Here is a 25,247-nt window from a genome sequence, read left to right as displayed (position 1 = left end):
TGCGCCGTGACCGCGGTGGAAATGAGAGGCGGCGGCAGACAGAGTTAGCAGCACGTTTATTAAAAGACTTGGCACTGCTACAGCGGCTGCCGCTGGGGGAAACCGCACCGGCACCGGGGCGCGCCTCGCCCACCGTTCGGTAGAGGTAGCGACGTGTCCGCCCCCGTAAGGCATCCCGGGGAGCGGCTACCGGGGCTCCTCCTCGCCATCAGCCGGGACTCGCCGGGGGAACGGCGAACCGCCGCCCCGAACGCCACCGGGACGAGCTGCTGGCTTCTTCACGGCCACGGGACATCGCCCGGCAGCCGCCGACCCGCCTGCTTTGGTTATCACACGTAGTGTAAGACTTTTGCCCAGTCAGTGAAGAGGTAGCTAATGCTCAGTCCATCGATTATACAATCTCAAAGGAAAAGCGTCCGTCCTGCCTTCTCACCCCTTACCAAGTCGGGAGGCACCACTATGTCCCCCTCTTTGTTTTTAAAAATTAACATTTAACGTGACTTTAGAATTCTCTCAACAGTTTCAGTTTGTATCACATTTTGATTCTCCCTCCTCACTTTTATTCCTCCCAATGACTCCAAAACCAAATCAGCCCCACACAATTAATTTCTACATTATTTCAACGGAAGTTCAGCGGCAGCTAAGTTTTGCCAAAAATCTAGGGGAGAAAAAGACTGACACTTCAAATTTATCAGTTACTAACTTGCAAAGTATGTCTTCTAAAAGAAAAATAAATTGAGGAAAGACTCAGCCCTGATCTATGCAGCAGGCTGTGCAGCTGGAGCATGTGCTGCAGGAACACGTGCCACACAAGCTACCATCACTCAGAGAAGTGGTGAGCCCAAACCTCTGGCAAACCTAAATTCTAAGAATTCCTTCTTCTATACAATATAAATAAATAAAATGCCAACATAAAAAAAAAATCCTAATATATTGAGGAGTTATTAAAATACTTTTGTAATAGACTTCAGTTATTTTTAGGATATGCAGGAAGTTGTACAGCACATTAAGTTGTGAGACTATCCACTTACCAGCAAATGGTATTCTACACAGTAACACACAGATTATGATAACTGCCATAGTCCTCATCTGAATATGCAGCATCAGTAGCAACAACCAATGGATCTAATCTTTCACTACTCGGGACATTGCAATGAAGACAACATTTCACATACATGGACAATTAAGTTCATCTTATTCTATAATCGAGCTGCCTCTGCATATTCCATTTATCATAATTCTCACTCCATTTTAATCTGTAATTCAGAGAAGCAGCATTAGCCAGATTTTGCTTTTCTAATACCTCTTCTATACTCTTCACTTGTCTTTCCATATAGGGGCAAATTTTAGATGAACTCTACCACCAGTGCACTTTGCATCGGCGTATTGCCCTTAGAGCTCCAGTGTTTCTGGAGTCACGCAGCCATCTCCTGCATAAATCTTTTCGTCTGCACCCTTTTGCCAGGCCAAAAGCACAGACATTAGTAGAAGTCACTTTTCATCCAACAGACGTGTCCATTTTCAGTGAAGAAAGTCTTCTGCATTTCTGCTTTTTCCTATTTCTTTGTGCCGTGCTCTCACCAAACGACCACACCAGCCTTTAACTGAACAGCCCAGCAGTCTTGGCCTTCGCAGACGTCCAAATCACCACAGCACAGGGTGGACTCAACACCTAAGTATCTTGACCAAATAATTTTTTTTGTTTCTTAGGAAACCCCTTGTCTCTTCATATCAGCTTCAAGTCACCCACAGCTACTTCAACAAGCTGTATTCTCCTTACAGTAACATTACAGCTTCATAATTCCAAAAAAACCAAAACTTTCCAGATAGACAAAACTTTCAATACTGTCCATTTTGCTGCCATGTTTTCTAGCATTTGTGCAGTTTTATTCCTTTCTGTGGCAGAAGACCATTTTCTTTTTCGTGTCCATATTCATATTGCCTTGGATTGTTCACTAGTACCTTACAGCACGTCGACCTGGCTCTGCAAGCTCTTGTTCTCCACATCTATCTTCATCTTGACATACCGCTATAACTTATTTCCATTTAGTGAAAAATAGATTATCAAAATGTTCGAACAATACAGAAGGTTCTGCCTGAAGACAGAATGCAAGTGTCAAATGCAACTGTCACGGTCAAATTTAGTTCAAAACAACTCTGTAAGTGGGTGGCTTCAAGAGGAAAAACAGTTCTTCCCATGCGAACCTATCTTCTACCCCAGGAACCTGAACAATAATTTTAAAAAGTTTCAGACAGTTAGACTTTAGGCCTAAATATATTTGCTACAACTTGAAAGATCAATGCCCTGATGTAATTTCCATTGCTTACTTCATAGCTGTCCATGTAAGAGTTCATGTAACAGTCAAGTACAGTAGTTCAAGAACTCAATTGCAAAAACGGATTCACAGAATCACCTTCCTTTTCTACTTCAAAGTATGTGGATTTCTGAAAGCATTCTGCAACATTAACGTGTTTTAACATCCATCAGTGTAATGTCTGCGTGAGGAAATCCTGACTTCTACACACACAGAACTGAAGAGCAAGACCAACTTTTGATAATGACATACACAACACTTGTTGTTCTAACACACCTTTGGTCATACCTGTTTAACATTTTTAACCATACAATAGCAGCCTTTCACCCCCACCCCTCATTCAAACACAACAACAGTACTACGTTTAGGTAGGAAGCATAATCTCAGCCTCACGGCAAACCTTGTGGAAAAGAGTTGCATTGGAAGAAATCCTTACTCCAAACGCCAACAGCAGTTCTCTGCTGAGGATCAGCCGTTTGATTATTAGTCTATGCTACACTTCAGTACTAAGAGTGCTGGTCTACTGGGAATGGTGTGCCTCAGATAAATTAAGCTTCTTTCAGCCTCAGTGGGATGCAGATAATTCCACAGCACTTTTGAGAAGCAATATGGTATAATCCCAGAATCCCAATAAACATGCCATTCCCGCTACATTTGATGTTTAAGGCGGTATACAAGAGGTATTGCTGAGTACAGTCAATAGCTGATATATTAACCTATAGAAATTGTGCTACCTATACCTCATCCTAGCATCTGTAAAACACTAATGGTCACTTCAAAAAAGTTCAAGAAATCAAAAAACTTTATGTTAAGTTCTTATAGCAGGTATTTTTGTTTAAAGTTAAGTGACATGTGGCCCTTGTTAGACATCAAGGAGAGACATAAAAGAACTAAGGAGGAAAAAGGCAAAAAAAAAAAAATCATGGAGTTGTTATACATTGCAGCTTTAAAAATATTCTTTTCACAGTGTCAAAAAGCAGTATTTCTCCACTCCAGCTTTGCTCTAAACCCAACAGCTGTTGTGGTTTTTGATTCAAAACTTATGGAAGATAGAGGATAATTTTTAGCTTTGAAGTGTTTAGCTTGTCTCAGTACATGCACTGGTAAGTGCCCTTTAAAAATCCCAGGTATGCCAGGTATACAGGTCTTATTTGCACTCCAGGCACCAGCTTCTCACATTCCAGAGCTGCAATTTATCCTCAGTTTGAACAGCTCTATGCAATGATCAGCTAACCCTGCCAAATCATTTAGGGTTTCATCTTTTCATAATGCATGTTGAGGTTAAAAACCCTGAGAGTTTTTAAGAGAGCATTGATTGGCAGCAGAAGTTTCTTGAAATAAGTTTAGAAAGGGCAGGGCAAAAAAGTGACACAAAAATACTTCATTTCAACTTCAGGAGTCTAGGGGTAAGATCAGAGAAAGGTAATTTTAAGAGGTAAGTTTAAATTTAAGTATATGGAGTGTTTTCAGTTATCCAGTGCTTTTTAAAAAAAAATCAGGTTATCTCACACACTTGTCCTCTTTGCTTTCCTCCATCTGCCCAGACACAGAGAGGCCTCTAACTGTACAGCAGATGGTTTACTTGCAGCCCACAGCAACAGTCTTTCAAAAGGTGTTAGTCTTGAGTCTCCTAATCAGAGAGAAATGAAACAATTAACCCCTTAATCCACAGTAGAGACACAGACAGAAACCTGAAGGAGGATTGCTATTCACAGAAAATATCGAGTAAGACTAAGAGTGATGGCTGAAGACCTGCCAGGTTTTGCAATCCAACCATCTATAGCCTTTTGGGACACACCACTAGTTTAGGGAAGAAGCCAAACCAGCGCTTTGCTCCTCTCAGTCACAATCCCTACACAGGGCAGGTTTTAATTGCTTAATTGACGCAGGTACTATCGTTTCTTAAACTGAGCACAGCCTGAGGCAGCTTCCCTGCATCCAGTACCTGGCTGGCATCAGCCTGCTGACAGACTTTACTGTCTGTAGCAGCGCTACATGTGAATGAATCAAAGTCCACCGTAATGTCTTGCACGTTTCTTTCATTGGCATTGTCAAAGCTATTTTTACCATGCAGCTGTTTAAGGTGTTTCCTCAGAACAGGCTTATGCGCAAAGACCATGTCACAGTAGTTACACTTATGGGGCTTGTCCCCACTGTGCAGGTTGAGGTGGTCCTGTAAGGAACATTTCTGAGAGAACGTTTTCCCACAGATCTTACATTGGAATGGTTTGATGCCTGCATGCACTCTCATGTGCCGGTGGAGATTGCCCTTCTGAGTGAACGTCTTGCCACAGAGCAGACACATAAAGAGTTTATGCATCTTTAAGTGGTTAGCATAGTTTTCCAGATGCCGAAATACTCTTGTGCACTTTGGACACTGATGGTGCCACTGGAGGCCTTTGTCTATCCCTCGGTTGTTAGGCCCAAACATATCTTTAGAGGCCAGAATGATGTTATCGCTGCCAGCATATGAAAGGGCATAGTTGTGCAGGTGGTTTTGCTCTATTTCACTTGCTCTGTTCTCAACAGTGGAGTTGATATGAAAGTGTTGAGGCTCTGACGAATGCAGTGCACTTTGTTCAGACGAAATAAACTGGTTCTGATCCTTCTTATTCCTAACTTCTGTTACCTCCCCGATGGACTCCACCTTGATGATCTGAATGTCACTATCCTCCATGTCCATGCTGTCTTCTGAAGGCTGAATACAAGGCGAGTCTTGCTGCAGAGAGTCGTCATCTCCCTGATGCTCCTTCAGCTCAGAAGAGTCACTTTGCTGTTCGCACTCTTTGCTCTCCAGTGGCTGCTTGGGTTTGATGAACTTCCACAGGGCCTGGGTGCACCGTTCCACAATGTGGCTCATCTGCAGAAAGCTCGCAGCAGTCAGGTAGTTCACCAGCTCCATTTCAGGGAACTCCAGAGTGCCACTGTAGCAGGAGAGGAGCAGCTGCCTCCCCACTTCCGAACTTTGCAGGATAGAGATTTTTACATCTCTGGAGTCGTTCAGTAAGAACTGATCTCTTAAAAAAGGAGAGCCAGCAGCAAAGACAATTTTATGCCCATGAACTTCAACATCATCTATATGGATCACGACATCACAAAATTTGTTTTCTTCCCTCAGTTTGTTCATTTTCTGTAACATTGAATCGCCATAGTTGTCAAACTTGAAATGAAGAATATCTGATCTTTCTGACATTTTGGCACACCTAAGGAAAAGCAGCAGAAAAAAAAACAAACTATGAGAACTTTTTGATTCTAAAAGGCAGGTTAGAAAGGTTTAAAGTAATAATATAAAGTGGGTGTTTATCAGCTGTTATGTTTTATCCTACATACACGTTGAAGTCCATTACAAATAAAAACAAAATCAAGTTTACATCTCACCTTACAATACCTTTAACTTTTTTTTAGTTTAACGAAGCCTGAATATAAAGTAGAGATGCTATGACAGAAATTCTCCTGAAGCAATATCCTAAAGAGTTAGGATGTAAAGGGAAACTGTGTATTTTTAGCAAGCTTTGGGTTTTGCAGCACTGGGTTTAACACATTAGATTGTCTTTCAAGTTTTTCTGCAGGAGTTGCTTTGCTGTGGGTTGTTTAGGCTTTTCCTAAGATTACAGAAAAAATCTTCAGAATGGACTCCACTAGGCTCCCTGGTTTGAATACCTGGGGAATAAAGGAAGCCTCACTTCTTGCCTTTTTCTTTGGAAGATCACTTCTCTAGGAAGTTTGTTCTTGTTTTGTTAGTACTTGGAATGAAGAACAGTGGATCTTCCATAAACCAAGTACTGTTCTTTTGTCTTTCAACAGTTGCTTTAAGAATTTGTAAGACTACACTGATTCTGGACGAACCACTGTTCACACAATCCTGCCAGAGCACTGGGATTGCAGGAAGTGAAGAAATAACAGGAGACTAAATGATGCAAGATTTGGTTAGATAAAATTACAAAACAAAGCAAAACTTACACCTCCCAACTATTACAAACACCACATAAAGCTAGAAAGGAAGTTTTGAAGTTTATAGATAAAAGCAGATACTGCTCTCTTGGGGCATGAAGTGTCAGCTGGGTGTACACACAGGGATGGCATCGTGCCCAGTGAAATGAATAAACACACAAGACAACCGTTCAAAGAATGTTTTTGGAAGCATCAGTCAATAATCAGGGGTTTTCAGTTTGCAGCTCAGACAGCATTTGGAGACACGACTTCCTCACTGATCACACCCATCAAGCATATCTTCCAATGTATGGCATGCAAAAATTAGGGAAGGATTTCAGAAGCCTTCAAAAACCAGGGACCGTGGAAAGTTTGGAAGCAGGGGGAGCATCATTCTGCAGTAAAACCGGTTCTGCTAAATCTGCAGAAAGCACAGCCACCAGTCCCTCAGTCACCATCAGTGCTGCCTGACTCACCCCCATTTCTAGGGCTGAAAGTTTAATTTTAAGATGCGACAGCCTTTGGCAAATATAAATGACAGCAATAGATCATCCTGGTATATCTTCAGTGTATTTTAGGCGTTATGAAACTATTTCTTCTTGTGTTTTCTCTGGAAAGTGAAGAGGGAAGCCCAGTTGTGACTCTGTTTTTTCCACCTTGGGAATTCATACAATATGAATGCAGTTAAAGCACCCATGCTATGGTTATACTGTGCTGTTAACCACAGCTACTCCAGCCATTCAGCCTATCTCTGGCAGATTACAAGAGCCATATCATAAGAAACTGCAGATCGAAAAGTTGTGACTTGCTTTGGCACACATTCAGTTTCCACTACTACTGATCTACAAAAGAGCATCAAATGAACCCCAAACCCTCTATCTCGGGAGGGTGGCAGACCAAGGAAGCTCCCGTCGGGCGTGCATGGCTCCCCGCTGGAAGCACGTGCTTCCTCGGCCTTTACCGACCGCGGATAGCACCGGCTCCTCACATCTACTTTCCGGGGTCCGGGAAAAGGATATTCCAGCACAGCTCAGCCGGGAGACTGCGCAGCTTCCCAAAACAACGTAAACGCGATGCCCTTTGCGAGAGCGGGGAAAAGCCGCTATCCGCGCCAGGCCCGGCCCCGCGGGAGGGAAGGGGCAGGTACCTGTAGCGTCGGGCCGCGTCCCCGTGCTGGCACCCGCGGCCGCTCCTGCCTCCGGCTACGGACCTAGAGAGGGGAGGAGACCCGCCGTGAGCCGCCGCCCCAGCGCCGGGCCGGGCCCGGCCGCCCGCCGCTCCCCCCGGGCGGCCCCGCGCCCCGCCGCGCCCCCGGCCGGGCCGGGCCGCCCTCCGAGCGCGGCCCGCGGGGGCAGCGGGAGCCACGGGCCGCTCCGCGCCGCGCTCCGGGGCCGCCGCCCGCGCCCCGCCGGCCCGCCGGGACCTACAGGCGCCACCGCAGCCCAGCACCGCGACTCGGAACCGCATTGTCCGCCCGCCGGAAGAGCCGCGCCCGGAAGGACCGGCGGGGCCGCCCCTCCGCCCGGTCACGTGGGGAGGCGGCGGCGGCCCAGGCCCGGCACCGGGAGCGGCGGCGGCGGCCGGGGTAGGTGCGGCTCGCGCTGCCGCGGGGGTGCGTCCGCCCCGTCCCCGCTGCGCTCCCGCGGCGCTGCCCCGCCGCCGCTCCCTCCCGGTGTGCGGGAGCTGGGGGCCGTCCTGCGCTCCGCTACCGCTGGGTCCCTCCCTCGCCTCCGGGGCCGTGTCTCCCACCCGGCGCGGTGCCTCCCCATCCCCCCTGCCCGGCACGGCCGCGGCCTCGGCGGGAGCGGGGCCGTGAGACCGCCCCGGGTCCCGCAGGGCCGGGCCGAGTCCTGGGGCGGGCGGGGGACGCCGGGCCCGGTCCGTCCTCTCCAGCTCGCCAGCTGCGGGTGTGGGGGATAGTGGGGACCCTCCTCGGACCGCGTCAGTGTCCCAGGGACCCCGTCGAGCGTGTCCCGGAGCCGCCGGCTTTTCCCCCGCGTCGCATCCCGGGCGGCGCGGGGCTCCGCGGGGCTGACGCGGAGGGACCGGCCGGGTACCCGCTTTCCCTCTCCGTGTCGCGGGGTGTCGGTTGTTGCCTGTCGATTCCAGGTGGATCCTAAAATGTGGCACTTCGTTGCGTGTAGGCATCTTTGTTTGATTTATGTACCGTAACCTCGGTGGGTTTTGTGCTTTTTTTCCTTCTTGTTGTCAAGGAAGTGTTTCTTTCAGTTGAAACGTCCCCAGTAGATAATTTTTAAGTACTGGTTGTGTCAGTTAGAGGTGAAAATTAAGTATAAACAGATTGTGTTAAGTTGGTTTAAAAACACTTACCAGCAAAAATTAAGTCGATATCGAACTGCTGGAAGTAAACTTGGTGGTTTATCTCTGTGTAGATTTGCCTGATTAAGATATTTTGGGGGGGAGGAGGAGAAGTAGAAAAAGTATTCAGGAGAGGTTTGGAGAGAGGGAAAAGATCACGTGAGACGTTTGCAGGGGAAAAAGATTGTGTTTATTTCTTGACTAGAAGCTGGAGAACAGGTAGGGCATACAGGTATGGCTTGATCTGTATTTCAGATTTTGTTCAACTTAAAGGTTTTGTTAAAGCGCAACTCAGTAGGATTTCTGAGACTTTGGGCTACTTAGAGAACATGTAATTACAGAAGCTGCCCACTGCTGATTGACTTGCAGAAATGCTGTATTCTTTTTAAGGGCCTCTACTTAAAAGGTCAAGGACCTGAGCAAACTTATTTTTGTGTGCACAGTAAACAAATTACAAATGGAGCTTGGCATAGGGATTTCCTTCCAATTTCCAGCCCCGTGTGCAGGCAGTGTTTAGTAGCACACACCGAATGTAACTCCTTTTTTCTCAGTTCTTTCACAGTGTATTTTTAAAGTGCTCTGGTTGTCTGGTGAGCGTAACTCCCTGTTTGTCTTTGAATCCTAACAAGAGAGAAACTCTAGCAGTACGTAGAGCATCATCCCCAGAATTTATTTAGCTGCTGGCTGCACTGCCTTTTTCCCAGCCTCCAGCCTGTGCTGTGTCCTGCCTGTCCCGGCTGTACAGCGCAGAGATGGGGCTGATGCTGGGGGAGCGTCAGCTGTGGCGCGTGGATGAACCAACTGTTCATAGTTAATTCATTCCAGCAACATTCCTGTGCTGGGCTGGCTAAGGCAGTGTCAGCATTTCTTTTATAAACTGCAGTTTCCCAGGACCGGCTGCTTGTTTCTGGGATGGGGAATTTACTGATTACAAGAGCCTAAAATTAGAGTTTTGTCCTCTGAGCAGATAGTTCAAATTAAGATTGAAAGTAAAATGATGTTGGCAATAGCTGTCAACCTGTTAAGGATTGTTAACAAAGATTGCATTAGCTTAACTCTTGTGTTTGTCTGATGCCTGATTTTGCATACAGTGTCTCATGATTCCCTCATCTTCCCGGTATCTGTGAGGAGAGGGGTGGAATTGGAGACACCATTATCTCCAAACAACAATATTTCTTTTCTTTCTGGCTCTTGAAATTAGTGGGAGCATCTGTGGCTGTCACTGTGTTGTAAAATGAACAGAAAAGATAGACTTGTAGTTGTTATTTTTTATTAATTACTCTTTAGTCATCCTAAATCTGTGTTTTCACATGCAGTATTCCTCTGGCTTTCCTGCTTCATTTTGAGTACCAAGGACTTCTTGTTGCATTTGAGAGTATGTGTTGCACAGGGAAGGTGGGTAAAGATCAGACATGATTAAGCAGACTAATCATATGATACGTGAGAAGAAAAAAGATTGCTAGTGATTTCTTGTACGCTGTTTTTTTGGTTTTTTTCCCAGAGCTCTGATAAAACACAGGCTTTGACCTGGAGCATTTTCAAGGCTTTTTTCAGGACTCGCAATGTATTTTAAATAAACGAGTGTGCACTGGGTGAATTTTACAGGTGGAAAAACCCACAGATGTCCAAGGCTGTAGGAGCTCAGAGTCTTACAGAAGGCTGGGTTCTTTGTCGTAACACAACTCTGCAAAGTGCACTGTAAAGCCTCTGAACTCTGCCACAAATTCCACTGTTCACCCACACTAAGATGCTAATGATGAACACTCAGAAAGCAGAACTTTGTATCTTTAAATTGAACCATACTGGATTTATTGTTAAGCTGTGCATAGAGCCAGAGGAATAGAAACAGAAAATACATTATATTTAGGTATTTCAGCCACCTCAGTGTCTTTTCTGCATGTCACCTTGTTTTCCATGTTTTTTAACACTATACTTAGTGGTTTCATATTTTGGAGGATAGAGGATATAAGTTTATTTTGCATGCCAAGCTTTCTGACTTTGCTTTTTAAAGCAAATGAATTGCTGTTCTTCAGGAATTTAGTTAATATTGCTGTATTGTTCTTTATCTGGTGCATTCTGCATCAGATACATTGGAACTTTGTGGAATCACTTTAGGAACTGCAGCTGAGGTACAAAAGCTGAGAAAGATATGAATGGGGAAAAAAAGTCTCTTTTCCTCTCTAGTTTGCATACCTGTTCTCATGCTTATTGTCCTTTCTGCCCTGGAAACCCAGAACTTATTTTTGTGTTGTATTTCCCTGTAAATTCTGTGCTAAGGGTGCTACATCTGCTGGTGACTCTCAGGTCCAAGAAGTTCATGCCTGAAATACTGATTTTTCCATTTATCCTCTGTCCTTTTGTGTGGCTATGAATGTTCTGAACACCAGAAAATGGGTATTCCTTGGAAATGGAGTGAGACCAGCCATAGTTATGAGTGCCTTTCTTTACTTGTTGTACGTCTCAAGGTGGCATTCAAGCCTCAACCTCTTCCAGTAATGTAAAATTGAAGGTTTTCTTTTTTCTATATATTGTTTGCTTTAAGCTCTTTTAAATTAATTCTGGCAGAACTTAGAAGGAAAACTTTGATCACCAGTTGCAGGTCAGGTGCCAAATATTTGGGAAAGGGAGGGAAAGTAAAAGATAAATATTTTATAAGTCTGTGTAACTAATCTGAACTTTGGTAGGTTTGCTTTCTAGTTGTTTAAGATTTTAGCATGGTGAATGGGGTCTCTGCTGTTCCTCTGGACATTGTCTTGAGTAGAGAATAAGGCATAACAGCAGTGAAGGGGAATTGCACGGTGAATTAGAATTTTAAGTAAAATTGAAAGCAGTGACCCAAGAGCCAGCCGTGTTGACTTTCTCATTTTGCAGCTCTTTCTAATAGTTCGTTGTGTGAGGAGAGGCCAGAACACCCATTTAATTACACAGATGAGCAAGGAAAGTCAGGTTGGTAGAAGTTTGCCTCTTCGTATGTGTTTTACCCAGACACTCTGTCTCCCGTGGAGGTGTAAAGACACCTTCAGGCAACACACTGCATTATTGTGGTGTAGTTTTGTGTCAGGAGCTAAACTGTGCTGAATTCAAAAGCTCATATTCTATTTATGATGAAACAAACCAAAGCCCCTTACCCTGTAAGGGATGAGACACTGGCTTTCTGAAGAACATCAAAACTTGAGCTCTGTGCTTGGCTGAGGTCTTTTGTCCTAAGCTGTGAGAGCAGAAACATTTGGGTCTGAGATGAGTTGCAGGTATTCCTAAAGAGCACTGTCACTGCTGCTGTTTGTTCTTGGGGTTTGATTCCGGAGCAGTCATAAGCCACAAGTAATTGCTCTGCTGGTCTTTGATGTGTGCCCTTCTAGGCTGGCCCTTATTTTAATGGGCATGGAGGCTTTCTGGTGGGGATTCTGTCATTGTGAGCTTTCTGATTCAGGTAAAATGATCCATGTGGTAATCTGTACGGAACAACGTGATGGCACAGAACAGAGGAAATTAAATCCATGCAAAGCAAAATGTGAGGATATAGAAAATTTTGTTAACTTCAGGCAATATTTTATATTCGAAGACTACTTTTGCACCTCGAGTGCTTGACCATTAATCCAGTGAACCTCTGTGGCTGATTCTAGCACAGTTGGGTATCTGAGCTTTGCTTGCTGCTACATCACTGACAAAAGCTTCTCTCAGTCACCTGCTCCACTGTCCTTTCCTCTGCTCTCCTATCTTGTGCAATTTCATGAGACTTCTGCTCACTGTTAGACTGGCAAAGTTGGGCTGATTGGGACGTCCTGGTGTTGCAATTCTGTATTGTGACACTGCTGTGGGGTTAGGCTGGGCCAGCTGTGCCCCAAGATCCGCATGGGGTTTGTTTACTGTCTGCGCCAGACATGGAGTGTGGAAGAGCACAGGATGCTTGTTATTTAATTGTAGGTAATGTTGGTGAAAGGTGTTGGATTGAAAGACTTGGGAAATAGGTGAAATTAGCACTTCAAGACAGACACACTATACTAAAATAAAGTGCTAAATTGATCCTTGCCTGGATGATCTTTACAGCTGCTTGTGATCAAAGCCTGCTCCTCTACTCCTGCTGTCAGTGTGGAAGATGAGTTTGCTCTGTTTGAATGAAAACAGTAAAGCCAAAGGGATATTTAGTGTTTGATGCTTATTTTTAGTCTGTGTTTCAAGATCTTTGATTTAGGTATTTTCAGAGATCTGTGTGTTGTATAGGTGGTGCAATAGGGAACTTCTATAGAAACGTTTTAATACGAATTCTTTAAACAAAAGCATCTTTAAGAACTCTGCCTTACCTTTAAGATACATGCGAGTAATACCAGATAGACACATACAGTGTGTAAAACTTCTCAAAATACCTTAATTTCCCAGTGAGTAATTCTCACTGAAAGTCAGTGGATCTTAAAATGAGTTTGAAAAGGGTATGTAAGTACCACACATGATTTTGAAAATGAAACCAAATAACCAGAGGTGTGTTGTCATTCATGGACAAACCACATCTATTCTTTCTCTTACACTCTGCTTCAGTTGTCCTCTGAAACATGTTCCAGGACCATGAAGTGACTGGATTGGTAGTTGGTTAGAAGTTGTCCTCCTAGCAGACTTCATGTTGTATTGGTTGCTGTGGGGAGAAGGGCATTGATAGGAATAAAAGCAGGCTTTGCTATTTTTGGTGCATTGTTCCTGGTTCAGGCAGGAATGCGATGAGCTGTGCCTGTGGCTGTGCCAGGTCTCTCCGTTGTTTGGCTGCACTGTTGGAAGCCAGGTTGGGACGGTGCTTCCAGGTTGGAAGGCAGAACTTGAGGCTGAAAAGTTTGGTCATGCTTGGGAGTTTGTAAAGACCTGAGCCATTGAGATAAGGGTATATTTGGGTTTCTGGGAAATTTAATCACCCATTTTTATCATGGCAGTCTGTTTTGAGCCATGGATTCTGGGAATCTGTGCAGTAGAGTTCAAGGTGTGCAGCTGAACTTCACCTTTTGTTCCTTTCTTCAAATGCCTCTCAGTGCCAGTTCTAGCTTTTTAAAATCCTCTGTTGGCTCTGCTTCTCAGTACTGATCCAGCCTACGCTGTTCTTCCTGCTTCTTGGAAGTCTTTGCTTTTATTGCTCCTTATAGTACAGAAGATTCAGCATAGATTCATAAAATGCTGTATGTCCCAAGGTTTCAGAGCAACCTTATGACAAAATATCAGGAGTTAGGTCAAACTCTTGTCTGGGGGAAAAGAATGTGACTGCAGCCTACAGTGAGCTCTGACAGATAAAAGTAATTTTTGCATGAGCATAGGTGAAGGCAGGTATTAACTGAAGGAAGTATTGTGCTGGCCTCAATTGTCAGCAAGTGTAGTGTATGTTCCAGGGCCCTGTTTTGTGTGATGTGTAGAAAGTGGTGACTGACATAACCATGAGATACTGCAAAGAGATTTATTAACTTCCCTTTTGTGAGCTGTGGAAACCAGTGCTGTAATAGCATGTGCTGCTTAGCAAAATGGAGGCAGGACTGTGAGTGTGCACTGAGAGAGGAGTTGGAGCTTGGTTGTGCTGTCAGATGAGTTAGTTTTTATAATTAATCAGCAGGTTTCTGAAAAGAAACATTTGAGCATTTTAGCATGGAGTTTTATATAAGTATTTTTATGATTTTTGTTTTTCAGGCATTTATAACATATTTAATCTCATTCATGAATCGAACTTCCTTTTTAAGTCATGGATGACAAGGCTTCTGTTGGAAAAATCAGTGTCTCTTCAGACTCGGTATCCACTCTTAACAGTGAAGATTTTGTCTTGGTTTCCAGGCAAGGGGATGAAACACCATCTACAAATAATGGTAGTGATGATGAAAAAACAGGACTGAAGGTAAGAACCAATAACCTGAGTTTGTTCCCTGTTCTTCTATATCAAACTAACCATAGAGAGCTTAAAGAGGGACTTCTTTATTGTGGAAAACTTGACAGAAGGGAGAACTTATTCAAGAACCAGTTTTGTCAGTAATTTCTTCATTGCTGATGTTAGAGGTGGTAATTAGGTTTCGAGTAAGAGCTCTCTCCATCACTAGCTGTGGGTTTTTTCCCCACTTTGGAGAATCCTTCCTGAAGTGCTTAGGATGAAACAGACTGATTGTCAAGAAAGTGGAACTGTGATTTTATCACAGCTTTCAGGTGGAAAGCAATATTAGCATACGTGGATTTGACCTGATCTGTTAATTCAAAGTTACATTGAAGTTTTCCCCAATGTGAAATGTTCTCTTTAAGAAACGTAGAAGTGTAGTTATAACTAACACCTTGGCATGAATCAGAGAACACGAGCGCTGTGTGAAAGGCTTGTGAGAATTGGAAGGGCACTGACATCTTCTCACTTGTAAAAGTGCTGTTCTGAAAAGAGACCCTTGTCACCCTCTACTTCTTTTATTTTTCTTTTGCTACTTAAAGCAACTTTCATCCCAATTTGTATTTCAGCAGCTTTTAAGAAAAGTGGCACAAGTAAGGTAATCACTCCAAATTCCATCACTTTAATGTGTTGAAAACTGGATCTTTCCTAGAGTGAGACAAGTTAGTGTGTTCTTTGTGAGAGGTGGAAAGAGATATTCCACCATTAGAAGGACCTGATGTCTGTCTACAGCTGCATCTATATCTTTAAAGATGATAAGAAATCTGTGTTCTGCCTGTTGAACTGGGTGCTCCTCTTTTCTTTTGCAGTAGTTGTAACAGAGACTTTATTGAACATTTCTTGATGCTTTTGCTCATCTTGCTTTTACCTCCCAGCTGCTTTGTTTTTCTTGTGTTCCTTTGAGTTCTGGGCAAGACATGCCATTATAGTGGCTCTTTTCTTTTGTACAAGACTTCAAATTAATTCTGTTAGTTAAGAGTCTCAAGACTGATCTTTTGCTTAACCTGGCAAAAAAAGTTCACTTACGTTTTATGGTTGTTGCAGAAGATGTCACTTCACAGCATAGAATAGTCTAAAAAATGTGAACATTTCTTAAGCACTGAGCCTGGTGGTCTGTGAAACCTGCTGAAAGGCTGTAGCTTGTCTTTCTCGATGCTGCAAATACCAGCAGCATCAAGATCAGTATCAGCATCAATATGTAGGAATTCAGAGTAATCTCATAGTGGTGCTTACCTTGAGAATGCTTCTGTGGCAGTGTCTGTAACCAGCTCCTGAAGCACTGTTTGAGATCCCAGGAGACAGACACTGTCAACCAGATTCTCCATTCCATCCTGTTATCCCCAACGAAAATTTGGAAGCATGAAATGCCATAGTCTGCAACACTTCTTGCCCCACATGGGAGCTATTTGTATCACTGTGTGCTTCCAAAGTGGTTTATAAAATGCTGGCTACAGGTGTGCTGTTTCTCTTGATGAGGAAGGAAGTACACGAGCTCTGCTGCCTCCTGATCATCAGTTGTAAAATAAAGTTATGCTGTTCCCTGATTTGGCACTGAATGCCACAGAGCTTTGCAGGTCTTAAAGATAAGCTTCTTTATGAATTTGGTGCCAGGACTGAGCACAAGCCTTGAACAAAGTAATTCACCTTGAGCCTTTCAGTATTCTAGCATGGAGAGCATGTGCTGTTGGTTATTGGCTGCAATCTGAGTGATTAATGGGAGTTTTATACCTTAAACAAGCACTCAGTGTGCAGTCTAAATTCTCCCATAGAGGGACCTTCCTGTTAAGCTCCTTCCTTCTGGTTAAGGAAGAGAAAACTTGTAGCAGAAGAAATGGGAAGACTTTTTACCTAAGCTCTTAGGGACAAAAATGTGGATATTTTGGTATTGTTCTACAAGAAAAGAGACATTCTGCCATGGCCTATGGCTTTGTTCTTGGTATTTTTTTTCCTCGGCTTGCAAATAGCCATTCAGTTTCCAGTGAAGTGGAGTAGTGGAGGTTGTCAGAGGTGTGTTAAAAGTGTTGTCGCTGTGATACCCGAAAGTGTTTCAGTAGTGCATGAAAAATTAATGTTAACAGTACAGCATGAGAACTGAGGTTATGTATTTCATAGGAACAAATGAGATTGTTTTTTTCGGGCAGAAGCAATTGCTTTGGTACTTAAAACTAAGTTAATTCGTATGTGTCAAACCCTTTTTCTTTGACGTGCCGTGTAAGAAAAGCAAAATATCAGTTCAGGTTTTTGTTTGAGCAGGTGTCTCTTTCTGGTGTTCTGTTTCTTTAGAAAAGCAGTTTGAGGATGTTTCATTTGCTAATGAGCACAGTCTGAGGATGGTGCTGGAAGTTCAGGTTTGTGTTTGCTGAATGTGACAGGCTCTGAAATTTGTACATCGGGCCTAAGGCTCTTCTTTCAAGATTGCTGATAATGCTGTAGTTCTAAGTAATAGTGCTGTAGATTGAGTTAACTTAAGTTTTTGTTTGGCACTTCTTTTCTTCCTCAAGTCCAGACAGAGAAATATTTCTTTTGAATATAATTAGGAACTGTATTTTTATTCAGTGGGTCATAATTCATAATTGTGTTTTTGCTTTTTGTCAGTGCTGAAACACTTGGTTCAGTTTAAAAAGGGGTTGTCAGTGAATGTTTTCCAGAAATACAGTTTGCCAACTGTCTCTGCTTTCCAGTATTGTTCCTGTGTCTGCTTGTGCCCACTAGCAGTGGGACTGGACTGGATTTAGGAAAGCTTCTGGAGCACACTGTAGAGCAGGAGTTCTTGAACTCCCCGGCTCAGCGAGACCTCTCCCAGCAGAGGCTGGCAGCACATGCATCAGGAGAAGGGAACAGATCACAGTTCTGATAAATCCCCTGGTGTGGTAAAGGAAGTTTGCTACCTCCTAGTTAAAGGTTAAGTAAAATCAGTTTTCGGTTTTGTGAGAAATGGAGAAAGTCCTGATTAGGGTAATGGTTTCTTTGCTCAGCCTCAAGCATCTATCAGGTGCACCTGTGTATCATTCCCTTCTGCGCTTGGTGCTGCCCCACGCTGTCAGGCTGGCTCTGGTTTTTGGGCTGCAGCAAGGCTTCAGGCACGTTTACACCTTCATGTGCCCTGTTCCCATGATGTGGGGAATCCATATGGTTGCATAAGAGGCTTTGATTAACATGAAATGAACCTTGGTTTGTGTTTTAGGCCTCAGTTTTGCAGGCAGCTGGTTTGTTGCACTTGATTTTTGGGGCTATGAGAACAGCAGGGCTCCTCTAGTCCAAAAGTGTGGTTACTGTGCCTTTTAAAATTCTTTTTGAGGGTAGTCTGGGCTGAGAAGGAAAGCTTTCTTGGAGAAATTAGTTTAAGTTGCTTTTTAAATGAGGGTTTTGATTATGGTGTTTTAGAATATCTGTGAGATTGTGGTTTTTTATTTTTGCATGCCTGTTTTCTGTAAACAACTTGAATTTGTGTTTTACCTGTCACTACTATTTTTAGGAAATTTTATTTTCAAGATCATGTTTTATAGCTATAACATCTAGATGTGTTATTCATACTGATTATTTTACCAAATACAGTAGTTCACAGTTCAGATTTTTTGTCTCCATACAGTAAAGTAACATCTTCCATCATCATCATCTTTCTGATGAATGCCTGCAAAGACCTGAATAATAAACTTGATGCTTAAAAGCCTTCTGCCTTTGATGACCCCATGCTTGTGCAAGATTTTTTGTTGTTCTCACAATGAATCACACAAATTAATACTAAAATTGTTGGGAGGAAGATGGAAATCTTTGGATTTCTGTAACTAGTTACAGGTTACAGATGCCTATGTGGGTGTACAGCTGAGTTACCCTGTCCTGCTTCTGGCAGGTGATCACAGCACAGGAGTGTATTTTAATCTGTACAAAAAGTGACATTCTGTTTGCATTAATTTCAAGAGTATAAATGTCTCCTGTTGTTGTTGTTGTTTAGATTCTGTAGCAAAACAGTCACTAGGTTATTACTTTTTGGGGGAGTTGCATAATTTGGATTTTATTAGCTGGCATGTAGCATCTTAAAGCAGTCAGTTTACAGAGAGGTAAGGATATGGAAGTGCTCCTAGGGTTGAGTTTTGGTGTCAGCAGTAATAACCAGCAGCAGCCAAAGTGTTGGCATCTTTTGCTGATGGCATCTGGTAAATACTCTGTAAACTTGGTCACTTCCCTATTAATTGCAGAGGAATGGACAAAGAGCTTCCTTAGAAGCAGTATCTGAGGGTTTCCTGAAATGAATGCCTTGGTTCCCTTTCCACTTTAGGACCTCATTTCACACTGTTGAGGTGGCTTCATGCTTTCATGTTGATTTCAATGAGCTCAAAGTCAGGCTGCAGCTGAGCACTAGGAAACAAAGCAATGCTGTTACTGCTCCTCAGTGTGACGGCATAAGCTTGTTCCAGATGCTTCTCGTCTGTGAAACCTTGCTGTCTTGCCCATGAACCACGTAACATATTTAATTATATTTGTCCCTTTCTGGTACTAATCTGAGGATTGTTATGGTCCATACTGTGGGCATCTGTAAGTTTCTCTGTCATAAGCTGGTCTTTGTAGTTGGTGATTAAAGACTAGTTTTAAACTAATCTCCTTGCTTTTTCCAGTGCTAGAAAATTCCTGCTTTGAGCTTGTAGATTTGTTAAAGCAGGGAGGATATAATCCATGCTGGTGAGCATGGATTTGCACACTGCAGTTTGTGTTTATGGTTGTAACTGGGTTAAAGTGGTTAACTGGTGCTTTGGCTGGTAAATAAAAAGCCATATGAATGACCCTGAGGGGTGATTTTTGTTGTTTGAACAGTCTATTTCTTTTTTTTTGTGTTCCAACTCTGTGGCTCTTAGATTGTGGGGAATGGAAGCGAACAGCAGCTGCAGCGGGAGCTCGAAGACGTGCTGATGGATCCACCCATGGAAGATCAGTCCAGTGACCGGGACCATGGAGAAGAAGTTAGAACTGATGGAGATGGGGAAGAACCTGTTGTCCTTGAAGCTTCAGCATCCTCTACCATTAACCCAGTGTCGGTGGCAGGACTCCAGAAACCAGATATGAGCTTGCCAGTGAAACCATCCCAGGGAGGTTAGGAAAAAAAAGGGGGGGGATGCCTGGTAGTATCTTATGAGCTTGTTTTTTTGTGGGGAAAGTGAAGAGAATTTAGGTACAGGTGTGGCCACCAGCCTTTCCCCATGTCTCACATTATAGTCACTTAGTGCAGTAAGTTCCAGGTTATGTATGTGATGCGAGAGTTAATATCTGCTGAACTGGCCTCTCTTCTGAAAACACTGCTATACCAGCCTTGAGATGTGTGCACAAATATTCAGCTTACTTGCCTGGCTGTATAAAATATTAGTACAGGGCTTGCAGTATTTTGAGCTGGCCTGACTTTTCTGTTCCTAGCCTCTTTTGTCTTTTATTCAGTGGCAGGTCAGTCTCTGACACTTCACTTGCGGGTGCCTTACCTTGTTTCTCACGTTCCCCCTCGTGTCCCGCCCTAGACTGTGAGGATTTGAGCCCGTTCACACCCGTGACAGATGAGGACAGCGTGGTGTTCAGCAAGCTCACGTACCTGGGCTGTGCCTCGGTGAACGCCCCGCGCAGCGAGGTGGAGGCCCTGCGGATGATGTCCATCCTGCGCGGCCAGTGCCAGATCTCCCTGGACGTCACCCTGTCGGTGCCGAACGTCTCTGAAGGGACTGTGAGGTACGGAGCTCGCTCGGGTGCTCTGTGCCTCTGCATTTCATCTTCGCTCCTTTGGAAAGCAAACAAGCTGATGGTTTGCCTGGCAGGAGACTTGAGCAACTTGATTTTTGTTTAGTGAGAGAAGTGGATTTTATAGACATCTGTGAAAAGTGATCCTTTGAATCTATTTACCAAACACTCTACCAAGAAGCCCTATGATGATCCAAGCTGTCCCCAAAGCCATAGTGGGATTGGTTATTGATGAGGACTTTGGAAATAGCCTGGAAAGTAGTTTGTAGAGCTGGAAATTGTCTGATACATGACGCTTAACAGGGATGAGTCTGTCCACTGCCAAATATTCGTGTAACTTTCTGAAGAGTAATCCCTGAAAACCATGGGGAAATTACTGGTGACAATGTCTGTGGCATTGTACTTTTTTGTGCTGTTCAATTTAAACAATCGTTATTGTGGTCAAGCTTTGCAGTAAATGACAGTCAGGAGCTAGATTTTGTGGTGTACTTTCTCTAGCAGGAATGAAATTGTTAAAGCTTGCAAGTTAATGTCTGGCTGAAATAATTCTTCTAAAGGTGCAAGCTTGCTTTTCTTTCCTCCCTCTCTCTATTTTAACAGACTTTTAGATCCTCAGACAAACACAGAAATAGCAAATTATCCAATCTATAAAATCCTTTTCTGTGTACGAGGGCACGATGGGACCCCCGAAAGTGATTGTTTTGCTTTCACTGAAAGCCACTACAATGCAGAACTCTTCAGGATTCATGTCTTCCGATGTGAAATCCAAGAGGCTGTAAGTGCAAATTTTTTATCAAATCATAATTGTGTACATGTAAATGTTATTACTGAATTTAAAGTGAAGTATTTCAGGCACTTTGGAAGTAATGTAATCCATCCATTTTGGCTTTTTTCTACTCCAAGTTAAGATAATTATAGAAACCTCAGTTATGGGATAAGAATGCATGGTTAACAGTTTATCCTAAGAAGTGCAGAAAAACAGTTCATTAGATGCTAAAACGGAATTGTTTTCTACAATTCGTTGAGAATTAGTGAAAATCCAGGTAGGTTTCAGCTGATGTTGTGCACTCTGGCTGCAGGTGAGCCGGATCCTGTACAGCTTTGCCACTGCCTTCCGGCGCTCTGCCAAACAGACCCCGCTCTCAGCCACTGCCACCCCCCAGACTCCAGACAGTGACATCTTCACCTTCTCCGTGTCCCTGGAAATCAAAGAAGATGATGGGAAAGGTTATTTCAGGTAGAGAGTCATCTTGCATGCAGCATATGGTTCTGCTGGAAAGTGAGTGAATAGGGACTGTGAGGCTGAGGTGGTCCCTAAATTGCCTCCTTGAAAGTTTCCTGTTACAGTTTAAATGAATCCCAGACATAAATAATTTTGGGAAGTAATACAGTGACAACCCTCTGGACTATGTAACCTTGGTTGTTGAACTGAACATGGTGCTACCTGCGATGTGCTTTTTCTATTTTGTTTTTTTCTATTGTCTTTAAGTCCTTTTCATTGCCTTTTAAGTTGTGCTCAGCAAAATTGCTGCTAAAGCTGAAAGTGCATCATTGTGACTGTGCTGCTGGGAATATTGGTGCTGGGACTTCAGTGTGTGCATTGGCACTGAAGTGTAGTTTTAGGTTTTTCCACTCTTTTTGCAGCATTTAGAAGGGCCTCTCCTAAGAAAAAAAAGAAGGGAAATAGTCTAAGGGTTGGTGCCCTCCTTGGCTCGTTGGTGTCATGTACCTCAGCAGCCACGTCCCTTGTGAGATGCAAGCAATATGCAGTTGCTTATAGGAAATACTGTATGTTACATGGAGAAACAGTATTTAGAAACTGGTGAAATGCTGCTGGAAGTCTCACAATACTGACCCCTACAATATAAGCCCACAGTTTTTGTTTTGTAAACTGTGTCGTTGGTTTTCACCTACATCTGTTGCCATTTCTTTCATGTTACTGATTGCAGCATGCAAGGAAGAAAGGTTTTGAGTGCTTTGGTGTAAGGAACTGCACCAGTGTCTGATGCTGGGTTTGGTATATGCAAGGAATGCAGATAAATGATCCCCTGAGATATTTTTTCCTTTCCTGGTGAATAACAGTGCAGTTCCCAAAGACAAGGATAGGCAATGCTTCAAACTCCGCCAAGGGATTGATAAGAAGATAGTGATTTATGTGCAACAGACAACGAATAAAGAACTTGCTATTGAAAGGTAATTTCATCAATTTTTAAAAGATTCTTTATCTGTTTAATGTTTGTATTTTGCCTCTGAGGCAGCAGGTTAGTAATTGTTCTGTGGATGCTCCATTTGTGTGATTTAGTGCCACACTTCTCTTGAGTGTGGTAAACCAGAGGATGAAGTGGGACATACCTGTGTGGGCCAAAAGTCCTTGTGAAAAGGCCAAAATGAAATCATAAAAGAGGTCCTTGTGCTTCATTTGATCCTTGTCCCTACTGAAGGGTAAATTCTATTCAAATATGTCTAAGAAGGAAAAAAAAAACCCACCAAAGGAAGGGCAGAAGACTGCGGGCCAAGTGTTGCTGTGGTATAAGGAACCCTTGTTAGCAGTGACTTTATTACATTGTTCTTTAAAACAAAGGTAGTGGAACAATTTCCAGGCTGCTGTAAGCCAGGTTAAAGCATATTGTAAATATGCTTCTGAAATCTTGCTCAACATTTTTGATGTTGGCTTGACATTGTTTTGCTGGACATGCTTGATGCTGCTTTCAAATGTCAAGGTTTGTTGATGTTTGTCAGAGGATTCATGGGCTGTTTGTGGTGTATGACAGCAAATACTTAGATAAGAAATGTTAATGGTTTGTTTATGAGCATGTCTAATTTTTGCAGTTAAATTTTTTTGCCTGGCTTTGCAGATGTTTTGGCCTTCTCCTTAGCCGTGGGAAAGACGTTCGGAGTGGCGACATGCACCTTTTGGATTTGGTAAGGATCTTTCTTCCCAAAATTCAGTAAGAATTTTGATTATGATTGTGCATGATATCAGGATAGACAGAAAAGACGCTTCTGCAGTTGTTGATGGGAATTGATGCTGTAGGTTCCACTGCTCAGGGTGGGGCTCTACGCAGTTGAGTTGAGTCCCCGCCTCTGCTGCTCAGTTAGAAGGTGACCTGGTGCTTGGTCAAGGGGCTTGCCCAATTTTACAGTCAGTCATGACTGTTCTCATTCAGAGGCCTGAAATTAGAGACATGGAACCGTATTTTTAGACATGCTGAATATTAAAGCACTGTGCTTTGAACATGGAAAGTTATACAGAATAGTTATCACTGTGAGAATCGAGGCCTGAGAGGCTTCAAATATAACTCTGAGAGCTAGTGGGTGCTTTGTTCTCATGACTCGCTTTTCTCTCTATAAAGTAATGATAGAGATCATTTGACTTCACAAGTGTGAAGTGACAACAAATTTGCTAGTATTTATGCAGTACATAGTGAGTACTCAAAAAGGTTTAATACTACATGAATAATTTTGCTTTTTACCAGGCTTTGGATTGCCCAGAAAATAAGGTTGTTGGGAAGACAGACAAGCTGAACGTTAGATAAAGACTTGGTTCTTAATGGCTGAATAACATGTTACTGGCTGTGATCTCACCTACATCTCTGTGAGCTGAAAGTTGCTGTCAAATGGCCATCTCCAAAACTATTGGTCATGCCATGTACTAATAGAAGAATTGGTATTACAATACCAATTGTAATAATTGGTATTACAATAGTATTAATTGGCCTTTCTCTGTTATCAGCATGGAGACCAAGGATTGCAGGGGAACTCTGTTATTTCCTTCAGAGATGATCTCTCCTACAGACTCTGTCACATGGACTTGCCCTTCCCTTGCCAGTGCAGTAGCTCTTCTATGGGGCTGGCACCACATAATGTAGAGGTTTCTTTAATTGAAATAAAGATATATAAACTTACCTTGTTTCCAGGAGTCCATGGGTAAAAGTTCTGATGGGAAATCATACGTGATCACTGGGAGCTGGAATCAAAAGTCTCCACACTTCCAGTTTGTAAATGAAGAAACACCAAAAGGTATGAATGTTGCCAGGTGTTTTCCCTAGGCAGCGAAATTACTTCCAGAGTGGACATTGGATCAATTCTCTTTTCTTTTCCGATGAATCCCACAAAAAGACTTTCACGGGATGGGGTATATTCTCAGAAAGTAGGGTGCTAAATGCCACATAAAATCTGAAAAAGACAACTAAAACCAAACTGTGTTCAGTAATACCTTGTAGGAACTGTGTCCTAGTAGGAGGCTCTGCAGCTGTGGGACAGGATGCAGGTACTGGAGCTTTTTAAGAATCCCACTGAGAATTGCACTAAATGACTTTTGCAGGTACTTGCTTTGCTCAGTGTCTTGTGGTCAGTTCAGATTTTTCCAAACCCAAGTTTTTATTTAAAACAGAAGGATTCCTATACCTGTGGAAATGAAAGTAAACCACTCCCAATTGTCATCCAAAAATAGCTGATATTGCATTGCTCTCTCAAGTCCTGAAAGAGATCTGTCATTACTACTTTTAAGATGTCAGCTGTGAATTATCATCTTTTCAACCTCTTGTCACTGTTGTGTGCCAAAGGTTGGGAAGTTAATGGGAATTGACTGGGCAAAGTCATAAAAGTCAGCTGCTGGGCACAATCTGGTGCTGGAGTGAATGCCATCCTGCCTGAAGGACGCAATTTATCATTCCCTGCCAGAGAGCTCTCATAGGTTGCTGAGCCCTGTTGCCTTCTTTTGGAACATCAGAGTGTGTAGTCAAATCTTCAGAATGTCATAGCTGAGATGGTCTTAAATGCCTTTAATATCATGGTATTAAACAGTTAAGTTACTTCTAAAACCAAGGAAGAATTGAAGTGTAATTAGGCTGGGTGGCCAGAGATCTGCACTGTGCAGTTAAGTGCAGAGATCCTCTATAACGTTTAATGAAGGTATTGGATACATTTCAGTGGGATTTGAAAAAGCAGACATTTTATTCTCTTTAACAAGATCTTTTTCTTGGCTTGAAGGCTGCAGTTTCCTTTCTCTCTAGTGGATAGTGCATAGTGATCTGATTTTCCTATTTTGAGACTTCTTGAGATGTTAAATTAGGGGGAAA

The 25,247-nt window shown here is 43.1% G+C and overlaps 2 protein-coding genes across 3 annotated transcripts in view; one reads left to right on the top strand and one right to left on the bottom strand.

Moving 5' to 3' along the window:
- Positions 1-37: 37 nt before the first annotated feature.
- ZBTB26 (zinc finger and BTB domain containing 26) lies at positions 38-7,746 on the bottom strand. Of its 2 annotated transcripts, XM_039561642.1 has the most exons (3): positions 7,673-7,746; positions 7,393-7,455; positions 38-5,518 (listed from the first exon to the last, which is right to left on the bottom strand). In XM_039561642.1, exon 3 carries the CDS (start codon positions 5,506-5,508, stop codon positions 4,192-4,194), a length of 1,317 nt encoding a protein of 438 aa, XP_039417576.1. In that variant the 5' UTR covers positions 5,509-5,518; positions 7,393-7,455; positions 7,673-7,746; the 3' UTR covers positions 38-4,191. The 2 variants fall into 2 exon arrangements, with proteins under 2 accessions (XP_039417576.1, XP_039417577.1); XM_039561643.1 differs by lacking the exon at positions 7,393-7,455 and having other exon boundaries at positions 7,673-7,715.
- Positions 7,747-7,750: 4 nt separating this feature from the next.
- The window catches only part of RABGAP1 (RAB GTPase activating protein 1), a 62,862-nt gene continuing 45,365 nt past the window's right edge, over positions 7,751-25,247 (top strand). Inside the window, exons 1-9 of the mRNA XM_039561631.1 lie at positions 7,751-7,830; positions 14,220-14,421; positions 19,302-19,536; positions 19,953-20,157; positions 20,767-20,941; positions 21,246-21,403; positions 22,249-22,359; positions 23,022-23,088; positions 24,084-24,186. Of these exons, the coding sequence (XP_039417565.1) occupies positions 14,272-14,421; positions 19,302-19,536; positions 19,953-20,157; positions 20,767-20,941; positions 21,246-21,403; positions 22,249-22,359; positions 23,022-23,088; positions 24,084-24,186 (1,204 nt within the window). The 5' untranslated portion in view covers positions 7,751-7,830; positions 14,220-14,271. The remainder of the gene's footprint in view (positions 7,831-14,219; positions 14,422-19,301; positions 19,537-19,952; positions 20,158-20,766; positions 20,942-21,245; positions 21,404-22,248; positions 22,360-23,021; positions 23,089-24,083; positions 24,187-25,247) is intronic.

Source organism: Corvus cornix, chromosome 17 (genome assembly GCF_000738735.6).
Source record: "Corvus cornix cornix isolate S_Up_H32 chromosome 17, ASM73873v5, whole genome shotgun sequence".
Classification (NCBI taxonomy): Eukaryota; Metazoa; Chordata; class Aves; order Passeriformes; family Corvidae; genus Corvus; species Corvus cornix.
The sequence above is the reverse complement of the archived record's forward strand: the minus strand, read 5'-3'. Positions and strand labels throughout refer to the sequence as shown.